Source organism: Hyperoodon ampullatus, assembly GCF_949752795.1.
Source record: "Hyperoodon ampullatus genome assembly, chromosome: 16".
Classification (NCBI taxonomy): domain Eukaryota; kingdom Metazoa; phylum Chordata; class Mammalia; order Artiodactyla; family Ziphiidae; genus Hyperoodon; species Hyperoodon ampullatus.
In genome coordinates this window covers 34,879,952-34,895,031 of record NC_136929.1, presented here as the reverse complement: position 1 = coordinate 34,895,031, position 15,080 = coordinate 34,879,952, and the positions used below count along the sequence as shown (strand labels likewise).

Sequence of the window (15,080 nt, the reverse complement as noted above, 5' to 3'; positions counted from 1 at the left end):
ATTTTAAGGTCTATTTAGTACAGTGAAATCAAACACAAAACAATATTTATTGAATAAGTGAATAGATAGATGAATGTGCTTTTTCTAATGAATTGCACTTTCTGGGTCTAAATTCTGCTAGAACTTACTGCATTTTTGCACATTGCTTTTGTCCACTAATATGCTCTCACTAGAGTGAGGCTTGGTTACAAAATTAATTTTTACTGTTCCAGCAACTATTCTAAACTTCACGTTCTTACTCAGTCTCTGCTTTCTTATCTGTTCTGATTTGAAGTACCAATATTCCTTGCATTTAAGAAAGCCTGACTTTACAATTTTTGATAGGTGCTATATAACTGTACTTTGCTGCTTTATAATACCTTTACACTTCTATAAGAAATCATTGTCATATAACAACACTTGTCTATTTACATATTTATCTATCTATAAAACATAACATTGTACACTACCTGCTATTCCTAATGATTTGTTTGCCTATGATTATATACTAAGAAACATTCCTTACATTACACATGCAAGGTAATTCTACAGGGGTACCATTATGTAAAATTATCAATATAGAATGTATCTTATAGAAATTGTAAAAAATGTTGTTAATCTGACACATGGTATGAGCTCGGATAAGAATCATGATGATGCTGTGCTTCTGCATTACTTAAGCTGTTCATCCCCACTTCAATCCTATAACTTAAAATAGTTATGCTTAATTAAATACAAATTTGCACCATAAATGTATTCCTAGACTGAATTCTTTATGCCTCTGTTCACAAACAACATTTTAATGCATTAGAGAGTAAACTTAGAAAATAATGTGTATGAAATATCATTTTATTAGTGGCATTTATATATTTGCCATAAAACTAGGAGGCTCATCATATTCATTTTTTTGTCATTGTTTCCCAATAATTTAGCAAAGGAAAATGTGAATAACCTGTCATTCTATTCGCAGTATTTTTTAACTAAACAGTTACATGTTTGTGCTTATAAAAGCATACAATTATTCATTTGGACTCTGACCACTGTCCTCACTTTAGCACCTATAGTTCCTAATTTCATTGGACAAGAGAACATTGAAGTGCAACTGTGGTGAGCTTAATGCCATCCTCTGTGTATATATAGCCATAAATCTACAGTCCATTTTACAGAGTAGCAATATCGTTAAACATTTCTGTATTTTATCCAAGAAGTGGCTTAAGTTTGAACAGAACATGTTCACTAAAAGCTATCTCTTGCCAATGGCCTTATTCTCAGTAAAAATGTTCACATATCCTAAGAATAAATTATCATAAATGAGAGAGAGCCCCTTTCTTCCAATGACTGTTCCACTATCAAGCTTAGATATAAAGGATTTGGTTTCTTAATATTAAGAGGAAAATTGCTGTGGTCATCAGTGTGATCCTCCAGACATCTATTCCTCTCCCAGGTACAAGGTCAGATACTGTCTTTCCACACTCTGAAGTATTCTGTGGCCATGTGACTGAGTTGTCATCAAAGTATCAACAAAGGAGAATTATATTACTTGAAGGCTGAATCTTTAAGAATGCATAAACAATGTAGTACTATTCTCTGGCTTTCCCTTCTGACATGGAGACCAGCGTTGCCCATATTTTAGCTTATATGTCCTTCTGGGTACTAGAGTAATAATATCACATGGACACACAGCATGAAAAGAAAAGAGCATTATAGTATTAAGTCACTAAAACTTTTGAAGTTATTCATTAAGGTAGAATTACTTATCCTATCCCAGGTGATAAAAAATAAATTATCCTCAACATTTCCTAATCTCACTTCCTCATGTATCAGCATGTTTCCTTATGTAATAGAAAATATCACTGTAAGTTTCTTAACTCTCTAATCCTTACTTCACATGACATAAAAGTGCTAAGAGATCCACATCCACTAAAGAGAATTCAGCCATAACCATGCTAGGAAGTGTGTGGATAGTTGGACCAAGACTGAAGCCAAGGTAAATTTTCACTCCAGCCTCTGTGCACCTGCCATTTTTAGGAAGGAATTAAAAGAGGATCTATACTTCTTCTATACACCAGGATAATAGGCAATATAGTTCTAATAAGCCCGTCTTACATTAAGAAAGTTATGGCATAAAGCAAAGTTCATAATTCACCTTTACGAATTTGAAGAGAGTAGTAGAACAAATAAAACAGGATGAATAGAACATATAAATAAAATATCCATTTAAAAAAAAAGAATTAAAAGACATTCATGCATCTTAAAAATTATTTAAAACTGCATTTTAATAGACCTTTTAAAACATATTAATGAGAAGTTTAAAGATAACTTTAGAATTATGTGAAAATAAATTGTAGGGTTTTTAAAAAATATTAGTTGAAAAGAATGGAAGAAAAGACAGAAGGAAGGAGGGAGGGAGGGTGAAGAAAGAAAAAATAAGGTAAGGCATAAAGTGGTGTGTGTGTGTGTGCACGGGCACGCATGCACGTGAGCACGTGCATGAGCGAGAGACTAATAAAGCAGCTGTAGGAGTTGAATTTACTTTCTTAAATTATGCAAATTTTATAATCACTTGCATTAGGTATCAATATAATTCGCATTCTTTCTTTCACTATAACCGTGCCTTGGGGGTCTTACCTTTCTACGTAATCTAGCAGCCGAGAACAGTGGTTTGAAGCAGGAGCATCATGACCTCCTACTGCATAAAGAAAACCATCACATGTGGCCACTCCAACACCCCCTCTTCGTTTACACATTGGAGCACACATGTTCCACTTATTTGTGTGAGGATCATAATATTCCATTGAACTCAAACAGGAACTTCCATCACGACCTCCAACTGAATACAACCTAAAAACACAATTGGGCAAACATGATTTAGTATTACAGTCTGTATGACCAATTGAAGGAAAGGAAAAGTCCTTTATGAATAAATTTTCAATCACAGCATGAGCCTCAAATGTGTTAAAAATATATTACTTCACATGGAAATTTTTATTAAAGGAACATTATAACTAATTAAGTATACCTGAATCCCATGATTTTAATAAGCTGTATACTAGATGAAATTAAAATGATAATTTTCTAACCTCTTTATTTCTAGAATGTTAGATTAAAACTATTTTGTGTAAATAATTAAATCATCTAATATGTTATTTTAATAAATATTGAGGAATGCCTATTTTAAAAATAAGATATATTTATCTTCAATTTTTCTTGAAAATGAGCATAATCAGAAGAAAATCAATTATCTTACTTGTTGTTCAGCAATTGATTTTGCTATTGATTTTGCCAGTAGGTAAATCATGCCTACTTCTTGTGTTCTGTATTCACAGTTTAGAACACTAAATAAATGGAATAATTTAAACACATACTGTCATAACACTAGGTTTCTTATTCAGCGCCTATACTATATCTAATGTGTTTCTGGATAGACAAAACTTTATAGGAAAAAAGAGTACAATGATATTAGCCTGATTGAATATTGCTGAAATTTACTTGATACACATATTTTGCTATTTCATTACTGAGAAGTATGATAGGAACCCAGAAAAAAATATATTACAGCACACATGGTACTTAAAATACATTCATAGAATACAAAATTAGAAATACATTATCTATTCCTAGTAAAAACATTCTTGCTTATTTAATAATAGCCATGAGGATTGTATCACAGAAAGGTACAGAGTTGAATTTATTTATTTACTCATTTATTCAACACATAAATTTGAATGCCTAGTATATGTCACACACCATCCCAAATTTTGTGAATATATCCATGAACAAAACAAGAAACAATTCATTGCACTCAATTCTACTAGTAGCGATATAGACATAATACACACAGTAAACACATATATTATATACTACGAAGGGCTGTAGACACATAGAGCAGGGAAGTGGGGTCAGGAGTGCAAATGGTGGGAGCAGGAGTTGTAGTTACAAATTTAAATATATGATCAAAAAATGTCTCATTGAGAAGGTGATGTTTGCCCCAAAACTTGAGAAAATGGTAGTGTTTGGAGGTGAGTTCAGGAATATCTCTGGGGGAGAAGATTTGAGGTCGATTGAACAGTTTAGTGCAAAGCTCCAGGGGCAGCAAGGAAGCCAGAACAGCAGGAGCAGAGATAGTGGGCGGGGTAGCAGAGGAGATGATGGGTGGGGGTAAAGGGTGGGCTTCACACAGGTGTTTAGACGTTTGTCTAAAGTCTAAAGCAAATGTAGACATTTTCCCTAAGTGAAACAGGAAGCCATGGGAGGATTTTGAGTAGAGGAGTGTTATAACTTGTTTATGGTTTAATAAGATTAGATGTCATGAAATTTTTGCTTTACTAATGGACATTATGCTTAATATATTGGTAAACAGACTTAATTCTAACTAAGTAAATGCATAGGAAAACATTATTACTTAGTATATAAAATAGTTTAGGCCTTAGATTTAAATATTCCTCTTCTAATATTCTTTAGTAAGTTTAAAATATGATATTTAAACTGACTTCAAATCCTGGAGATTTTTTAAGATGTTTATGTTTCTCTCAATGTCTGCCATGAAAAAATACTTTTGATTACCCAGGTGTTCCCATTATGGATGTAATGCCTCTTTGCTTGATTACTCACAAGTTGTCTGCTGGCTCTCAGTCTTGCAGTATGCTGAAATTAACCAATAGGAGCAATTTAAGGGACAAGTATTGGACAATTTAGCTTGCAAAGTCACCCAGAAGTGAAATGATTACTCACTCGGAAGTTTTTATCATCCTAAATGCTTCACAAAATCTGAACTTTATTTCTGTTTCATTTAAATTAAAGATCTAATTCAAAAGAAGTATGCTATAATATTGAGATATTGTTATTAAAACTTAGCAAAATAACTTTTTGCAGAGATTTTATTTATTGGTTAAGTATTTTCATGAAGGGCACCTACCACAGTCCCTGGTACATAGTTTACATATAAGAAAAGTATTCACCTTTTTATTTTCTATTGTTTTAATGGAATGGTTGACTTCAAGTTACTGTGTTTATTCATACACATTATAGTGACAAATTATACTGTTGCTTTATCTGAACCCAGCATTGTTGATACTAAAATAATTCTATACAATACTTTATCACACTTTTTTTGAAATTATTAAAGAATGCTAACATATACAAATATATAGCTAAATATGTATTAAAATAATGATAATTAATTAAACATATTGCTCACATTATAGAAGTCAAATATTGAGCCTATTAGCACAGCCTTATATTTGAAAAGAAAATGTACCTTAAATTTCACAAGTTACAACATCATTGACTTCTTAATATAATTATATATATATATTATATACTATAAACCATTATTTATTCAATTTCTTTGCCTTTTATGTGAACCCTCTCCTAATGAAACTCAGTAACACATGGGTTTATGCAAAAGAAATTTATGTAACACCTCTATAAAAATTATATGATATCTGACAGTTTCTTTTGTAAAATAAATGTTTGATACATCATAGCTGTTATTTTATAAATTATTTACTAAAGCCTAAGCTAGGTAATCAGGGTTTTATTTCACTTGGTAAATGGCCCTTTTAATGTTCTTCCTATTATATAGTCTACAGATTAACAATGAAATTGTTGTAATTTTGATAATGTAATATAAATTATTAATACTAGAGCAAAATTGGTTGAAAAGAATAAATACACTACATTTTTTCCTCAAAAAAAGCTTTGGAAAAGAAATGAGAAAATTGTAATTGTATAGAAGAGATAATAGTGTCCTTTGGGGCTGCTTTATGGAGTAATTATTAAAACCAACAGATGTATTTCAATACTTGAAAATATTTTGCAGCTAGAATAAATGTTGCAATGTATACACAAAAACTCATGGACAATTATCCAAGGTTATCTTCTCAGATCTCCTCTTACAATCTATTTAATCATACTTTAGACTGATTCCCTGTTTTGTTTTACTACAATGACAAATTAGATGTTGAGAATATGAAGAGCAGAGAAGGATCTGATACTAGAAGTAAATGCACTGACAACATAAGAAGTGACAGCTGACAGTTCCATGGCAAGAAAGGAAACATAATATTTTAACTTAGAGTTGAAAGATGAGTAGACATTTGTAAGATGAAGAAGTAGGGGAAAGCATTACATACAGGGAAAGCATTATGTGTAAAGACAAGGGACATGAAAGGTCATAGCAGGTGATAAATAGAGTGGCAAGTATGTCATATTGGTGGAACGGGTGCTAGTGAAGGAGGACAAGAAGAGATATGGCTGGTAGGATGAAAAGGTTAGACTGAGAATGAAGGGGATTGTATGGCATGCTATGGAGCTGGAATTTCATTCAGAGGCAATGAGAAAAGGGCAGAAAAATAACATTCTTAGGAGACATCACTGTCATAGGTCAGTTTGCTGTGAACGTTGACCTGTATATCCCTCCTTGCATGCCAAAAATTGGCAGGAGGTCAGAAATACCCCTGACTTAAGTAAACTCTTCTAGAATTTTGCTGAGAATGAATGAGTCTTCCCTTCCCCTTTCTTTAACTTATGTGTTTATTCAGCCTACAGAAAAGTTTTATATAAAGTTTAGCAACAAGGTCTTCCTGTTTTGAGATCTAGTTGTCAGATGCCCATCTCAGCACCATGTATTTTATATTTTAGTACAGGTATACTTCATTTTATTTATGCATGGTTTATGAATTTATTGCATTTGATTGTGCTTCACCTTATTGACTTTTGCAGGAATTGCTTTTATTTTTTAACAAATCGAAGTTTTATGGTAATCCTGCATTGTCAGATGAAGGTTAGCACTTTTTGGCAATAAAGTATTTTTTTTTAATTAAGGTATGTAGATTGTTTTCAAAAACATAATGCTATTGCACACAATAAACTATGATATAGTGTAAACATAATTTTATATGCACTGGGAAACCAAAAACTCCATGTGACTCCCTTTATTGCAATATATACTTTATTGAGGTGGTCTGGAATCAAACCTGCAATGTCTTCGGGATATGCCTATCCATATAATATGGCAGTAGGAAGAAACAAATTCTGTATTAGTTAATATATGGGTTCAAATGTATGTAAAGTGGCTTTGTAGGTAGGTGCCGAGACCCAGGCTACTTCCAACTTTCAACCTATCATCTGTAGGATAAGACCCTTTATCAAGAACTGTGAAGAGTGAAATTTTACCAGACCTGAAAGCTAACAAATTAGCCTACCACAGTTTCATAGATGCTGGTAAAAGACACAAGATTCTGGGATCGGAAAGAAATGACTTTGTTCTCATGAACAACAGATAGAATGAGCTCTATGTTCACATGGGTTCCCCCTGTCCCTCCAAGTCCCACCAGGGTGATACAGAGAGATTCAGGTGAATGCTTATTTACATAGAGGACTTTTCTCACATCTGGAATTTAGGAACTGCTAATCCTTAAAGGAGCTGCCAGCAAACCTGTCCAATCATTACTCTGAAAGTAGATATTATCTTTATTATTGTGTTCCTGCTCTCTCAAGGAACAAACCTGCTCTCTGCCCAAAAGACAGACACTATCTCTACCTTCCAAGGCTGCTCAATTTACAAATATCCTTGAAAAAATGGTGAAAAATGTTGCCAATATTTTTGCTTGGAAAATGTTCAGGAATGTTAAAAGTCCATGGAGAATTGTCTGCAAACCCTCTGGTCCTGAAGGTGGAGTCCTAGCTATCACAGCCACAGTTCAAACAGAAGGATGAAGGAAAAGTGGAAGAAGGAGCACACCCTCTCCCTTTAAGAATCAATCTTTTAAGTTGCACTACTCACTTTTTACATCCCATTGGCCAGAACTTAGTTACATGACAATACCTGACTGATCAGGTGCTGGGAAATGTTATCTTTATTTTAGATGACCACTTGCCTAGCTAACAGTACTGTGCATACTGTCATATAAAAAGGAATGAATGACCATTAAGAGCCAATTGTAACTTTCTGCCACAGCACTAGATCTTTACCAGCCCTGTGTGCCATTGTGCATTCTGTCCTAAGTACCTTGTTACTATATAGGATGGGTTACTGTTCACTCATCGCTCATTAGTCAATTCAGGTATGTCTCCACTAGAAAGTCTTTTTGATCCCACTTTGTATTTTCCCCAGAAATTTAATGTTATTTATAATCTGTATACTAGGGAAAGTTATTTACTATGTGGCATATTTTATCATTGGTACATAACTTCAGGAATGGCTATAGAAAGTGCGGTATAACACATTTGATGCAACTCTCTAGATCCAGAACTTTGTTTGATCCTTTGTTTCCTAATTGATGGAGAACTCTTTCATCTGATCCCATGATAAGACTTGTCATGCCTGCAATCAAAATACTCCTGCATGTACCTCTCAGTGAATAATTTCCATGAGGGGTACTAGCTGAGTGCCTGAGAGTACAGTGAGTGGGATTTCAGTAAGCTTACACATCAGGCTGTTTTTGTTCCTACTTACTAAGAAATGTTGGTACATGTGACAAACTCAGTGTGAGACTCTGTTGTTGTGTACTGGTTTGCTATGATTTCAAATTCACTTACTTATGACCAAAAAAAAAAAAAAATGTTGTTTTTAGAAGTAAAGTTGTTTTGATATAAGAATGAAGTAAGTTGTGTCTGGATGTCATCATCTCATCTGCCCTTGATTGATAAGCACTTAGTAGCTTAGTTGCTGAGGGGCTCATCTGGGGGCTTTTCAATAAAAACTTGTAGGGAAACAACTCTGGCAAAGGGGACATTTAGACTATAAATACAGAGATTTCGTGAAGGCTATCCCAGAGTTTCTGTCTGGACAAAGCTAGCCTTTGCTAATTTAGCTCTCAGAAGATCTTGGGCATTAGTTTCTGCTATGATAAAGGAGACTTCTTTATCAGCCAATGGTGGTCCTCAGGAATATCAGCCTGCCTGTCAACACCATTACCATCGTTCCTTAGCAACATGCTCTAGCAACTGAGGGACTTTTATTTTTCCACTGGCAGCTGCACATCAGCTCTTGTTTGGCAAAACCAAACCGCCTCTTCCAGAAACAAAAACTCATAGAAAGAGTACACTTCAAGTAAATTTGGACTTTATTTCTCTCTTCTCCCCTTGCTTGGAACAATAGTGTATTTAATCTATCATGGGCGTGTTATTTCTTTATTGGCTTATTAAGAGACATGACCCTGTATGCTACTGGTTTGTGAAATTCCTACAGTGAAGCTGTGTTTAAACTACTGGCAAAGACAATCTCAGTCCCTGAGCATAATTTGCTGCCCCAAACAAAACGGACTTGCTGTCATGATAGCATATGGCTAACAGAACCCAATTACCTTTATTTATTAGAATGTGCCTATATTTCCTTAAAAAATCTCCGACAATTATAAATACAGAAATTAATTTAGGTTAATGAATTGCAACCCACTCAACTTAGTAGAATTTACTAACCCCAAACCTGGTAGAAATGGTCACTTCAATTTTAATCCCTCCATGTTTCCTTGCCAACTCCCACTCTACACTTATTACAATTCTGAATTTCTTTCTTTTGATGTTTCTTATTTCCGTTATTAATATAATGTAAGCTCTCTGAGGGCAGATTTGATTTATTTTCTCTCATATATCATCATAGCAAATACCTATTTGTAATTTTTTTTAAAAATGAATGAAGTAAACATTCATATCCAGTTCTTGAAAGAGAATGATGTATGAATGGAAGTTGTCAAAGAAAAGGCACCTGTTTAAGTTTCGCTGAAATAAGGTACTGACATACTGCAGATAAAAGTATCTGTGTCTTGGGAACACAAAAGACAGAACAATTATTTTTAAATGGGTGAATTTTAAAAGGGTTAATGGAAAAGGTACAGATTGAACTAGGCTTTGGGTGATGGAGATATTACAAATAATCTCATTTAGGTTATATTTAGGTAAAAGCACATCTTAATATATTTTTAATGCTTTTTTACACTATTGTTCTCAAGTACAATAAACTGAATTCTGTTAGTACCAATCTTGCCACATGGAATTTAATGCACATAGAGATCTAGAGTTGTGTTAGACTGTCACTCTAGAGAGTATTCAAATGTATTCAAAGACCAGATGAAAATCTGAGGAGAGAAACTAAATGGACAGTGGACAGTCACAAGTTATTAAGAAGAAAATGGAAGGGAAATCTGGGGAGAGAGATGAGTATGTAAAAATGCAAAAGAGTGTGAACATCAAGCCGTTCTTTATGTTTGGGACACAGGGTAGCTGTAAGGCAGGTGGTTAAGAGAGAAGACTGGAGAAGGAAAGAGGGGTCTGTTTCATAAAACCACCGAATTCTAAATTAAGCAGATCGGCAGTAGCTATGCTCAAGAAGGGAACCAAAATGAATTGTCTTCTTGAGATAGGCTGGGTCTTGAGACCTTTGCTGCAGTGCTTGCACCTGGATAAATGTCTCCTCCACCAGCAAAATACAAAGAAATTATAAGGGACTAAAAATAGCTGCATGCATGTACAGTCGGGCAAATTATGAACAAGAAGATACAAAAAAACCCCAAAAAAAACAGGGTATTGGGAGCAAAAGCAGGATACTGCATATGCACCTTGCAAACAGCACCACCAAGAGGGTGGGTAGACCACCCAAGCCATCTCTCTGGCCCAATCCTGGACCCACCCATATCCCATATAAAGAAGCAGCTCGCCCTGCCTCATGGAGCAAGCAAGGAAAACTCTTACTTGTTTTCACTCCCTCCTGCTACAGCAAGAACCCCAATAAAGCCTTGCCTGAATTTCTTGCCTGGCCTCTTATCAATTTTATTGATTGAGAAGGCCAAGAACACTGGTCAATAACATTCTGTTGCTATACATTTTAATTCTGAGGCATGATTTATCAAGTAATCCCTATGAACCACTGGAATGCATCTTAGCCAGTCTACATTTGTGATGAGATTCTAATAATTATATAGTTTCCTTGAGCAATTATAAATTATTCTTCAGACAGAGTGATTTTTAGAAAATTGAAATACAACCATGTTGCTGCCCTTTTGTAAACCTTTTATAATATTTTTACCTTAGCCAAGTTGCTATGACCTAGAGGCTGGCTTTGTATCCAATCTATTGGGGCCACTCTTCCTCATTATATTCCAGCTAAACTCAACTTTTCCTGCTTTTGTTTGCATTTCACACTCAGGAACTGAACACAGCTTGTTCCTTCTCATTGAAATTATTCTTCACTTTCTGAATCTGATAAATCAATGAAGTTCCAGCTTAGAAACCATTTCTTCCAGAAGGCAAATCACAAATCTCCTAAGCCTATTAACAGCCCTCAGTGAGACTCAGCAAACAAGTGATTTTTTTTAAATGTGATAATCTAAGATAATACAATTTTAATACAGACTGCTTGTAATAGGGAAGAACAAATCTGACTACATATTAAATCTGTTTATTTTACTTTAACCTTTGTATTCTATTGCTTTTGCTTGAGTTAAGAATGTTGCCTATAGCTTGAAATATACAGATTGGCCCATTTTCAAAGCTCTGACTTTTAAGGGTATGACACTTTTCCATTCATATAGAGATAAAATGTTGCAGAACAGAGATTAACATTTGTCTTGCTGGTGGTTTACAGGAACATCTTGGCCTGACCTATGTGGACAGCTGCAAGAGAAAAGGATTCCCATACCAAGAAGTTTGCAAAACCCAACCACGCCCCTTCCTCACCTTGCCTTTAAAAATACATTGCTAAGGGCTTCCCTGGTGGTGCAGTGGTTGAGTCCACCTGACGATGCAGGGGACACAGGTTCATGCCCCGGTTCAGGAAGATCCCACATGCCATGGAGCGGTTGGGCCCGTGAGCCATGGCTGCTGAGGCTGTGCGTCCAGAGCCTGTGCTCCGCAATGGGAGAGGCCACAGCAGTGAGAGGCCCGTGTACCACAAAAAAAAAAAATGCATTGCTGAAATCCTTCATGGATTTTGGGGGGCATTAACTACCCATCTCCTTGCATAGCCCTGCAATAAACCTTTCTCTACTCTTAACTCTGAAGTTTTGGTATGTTTGGCCTCACTGTGCCTCAGGCACATGAACTTGCATTTGGTGACATGTTTATCATAGGAAAGCTTTTACAACTTTGGGATCATTTTTAAGAAAAAGAATATCAAAGTTTGGATACAAAAATAGAAATGATCTTTGAAAGCACCACGTAAGTGACAGGGCTTGAGCCATAATAAGGTACAGTGCTAGATATTGGGATGTACTGGAGAAAACAACAGACATGACTCCTGTTCTCATGATATTTCAAACTGTATAAACTTCAGACTGCACAGAAATAGCAGCTTCTTCATGTGTATTATTAACATGAGGTTTTGAATGACTGAGTAAATCAGTTTTGCCATAGTGAATCACGAAACAAACACAGTTTTTTAAATCTGTTTTGCAGATTCTCCAAGGACCAGAGCATACATTTATTAAAATTCAGGACTATTTATGAATGTGCTCAGGCAGTATGAGTATCTGCTTTTTGAGCTTACTCAGTAAATAAAGGGAAACAAACCAGAAAGACCTTTTGGTTACAAAGTAAAGTTTGAAAGAACAAAGCTAAGGCACAGAGCAAATAAGAAAAGAAAATAGTTACTAGTGTAGATATTATTTGGAGAGTCTGAGGTTTTATATTGTCACTCTCCACACCAGAATATCTATTTACGGTTTTGTGGTATTTCCTTTATGCATCAAGTAAGTCTGTGACTGTGCTGGCCTGAGATTATATATCTACGATTTAGTTTAATCTGTCTCATTGGATGACTGACCAAAATGTTTCATAAAATTGATATAATTTTGCTCTTGAATCCATCAGAATACACTCATTAATTTTAAGCCATGAACCAATGCTTAGTTTTTCCACAACAAAGGTATCATGAATGATCTAAACACAAGAAGGCTGTTCACTGGCTTTTATTAGCCTTAATTGGGAAAATTATTCAAAATAATATTCAGAGAAGCAACAGTCAGATTAGAATGACACATTAGTGAGATGTGAAAATTAAACAAGAGGTAAAAAAAATCATACCAGTAGAGGTAAATAAAGTCATGTCAGTAGAAGTGAGAGAAAAATAAACAACTGTCAGAGGGTGATGTTGAAAAAATTTTCTGATGTGGGTCTGAAGTGAAAGGTCACTTTCTAGTGATTATGTTTTTCTCTGAGTAAAACAGGAAAAGCAGCCAGACATTAAGAGAAAGTCATTAAACCACAGAATTTTGAGACCATTAAATCACACTCAAGGGAATTAAAAAATAACCCAAATGAGGTCTATACTCTTCTGATTTAAAGGAGAAAGATTATTTGAAGTAAAAATGAAATCATTCCAAACATTTTCATAAAATGGGGTTAAAATTTGGGAAAATGTACTTAATTAAAATGTAAACAATTTTAAGAACAAAAACTTTAAATACTCTCACACTCTGATATTTGATATGAAGAATGTTGTTAGAGTAAAACAGGATTTCTTAGGATATTAAATATCCTAGCTGACCAAAAAGATACAAGGACCACAAAATGATGAACTCAATATAAAGCTAATTTATTTATTTATTTATTTATTTTTTTTGCGGTAGGCGGGCCTCTCACTGTTGTGGCCTCTCCCCTTGCGGAGCACAGGCTCCGGAGCACAGGCTCAGTGGCCATGGCTCACGGGCCCAGCCTCTCCGCGGCATGTGGGATCTTCCCAGACCGGGGCACGAACCCGTGTCCCCTGCATCGGCAGGCGGACTCTCAACCACTGCGCCACCAGGGAAGCCCTAAAGCTAATTTAAAAGGGAAGAAATTGGATAAAAATAATTCAGTTATAATAACATGTGAAAATTTGCTATAAGACTATCCATCAAATATTATATTTATTAAATTTTTATCCCATTTATTTCTGATTAAGTTTGGTGATTTGTAACTAAACACATATATATAAAGATATTTCACAGTAAAATATTAAGGAAGGGTCACAAAAATATAATGCAAAGTAATTATAAAACATCTAGAATAAGATAAGTAATATATTAAAACTTTAAAAATAAAGTGTGTGTGTCTTGGGTGTGTTGTGTGTGTATGTATGTCTTCTCATTACAGAATAATGTTACAAATGAATAATATAAGGAAAGGGTAAAGATATTTCTCATCTTTGTTGAGCAAATTTGTTATGTCAATGAGATACCCATTTCCTAAAAGATATAAGAGATGAATCTATATACTAGCATCAGCATAAGTGGTGAGAAAAAGTCACTAAATGTACACTCAAAAGCAATTTAAGAAAATATACATTTAGTGATACAAGAGATTTTTTTTTTTTTGCAGTACGCAGGCCTCTCACTGCTGTGGTCTCTCCCGTTGTGGAGCACAGGATCTGGACACATGATGCAGGTTCAGCATCCATGGCTCATGGGCCCAGCTGCTCCGCGGCATGTGGGATCTTCCCGGACCGGGGCACGAACCCGTGTACCCTGCATCGGCAGGCGGACTCTCAACCACTGCGCCACCAGGGAAGCCCGATACAAGAGATTTTTAAGGAAAAACAATAAGGGAGTATCATTAATTGAAATAAGATGAATATGAGGCAGATAGGAAAGAGAGCTGTCAAATAAGTATATCATATATGGAAAATTAAAATAAAGATTATGTCTGCACTGGAAACAGTAAAATTCATAAGCAAAATGGCAATGATTAACCATAAAATATAGAAAAAAATTCCCAAGTTAAATGAAAAAGAAATAAAATTACTGAGGAGATTTATGGAAAATAAATCAGTGCTCAAAGACACACACAATAATTTACATAAATACATACTAAAATATATATCCCAAAACCAAAGAACTAGAAAAATGGAAAAGGAATCAAACAAAAACCAATCCTCAGTAGATAAAAATTTTCCTTAGTAAAATAAAGACATGATTGAAATTGTTCAAATGAATCTCCAAATAATATGTTAAAAGAATGAAAAGCAGCCATCAGGTTATACCCTGGTGAACATTTTGAAATTGGAGAAGAACATGCAAGTAGTTAAGCTCTTATCTTGCAGCCCCACATTCTCTCTCCTGTACTCTGCTTTTTGATATGGGGACTGGAACTCTGAAAACCACGTTTCTGCTTTGCCACCTGGTTCC

At 34.9% G+C, this 15,080-nt stretch overlaps 1 protein-coding gene across 2 annotated transcripts in view; it reads right to left on the bottom strand.

The window, feature by feature from the left end:
- The window catches only part of KLHL1 (kelch like family member 1), a gene marked incomplete at both ends in the record, with an annotated part of 395,165 nt that overhangs the window by 17,170 nt on the left and 362,915 nt on the right, over positions 1 to 15,080 (bottom strand). For both annotated transcript variants that reach the window (XM_079721747.1, XM_079721748.1), the window contains one exon: positions 2,608 to 2,820. In XM_079721747.1, coding sequence (XP_079577873.1) covers positions 2,608 to 2,820 — 213 coding nt within the window. The remainder of the gene's footprint in view (positions 1 to 2,607; positions 2,821 to 15,080) is intronic.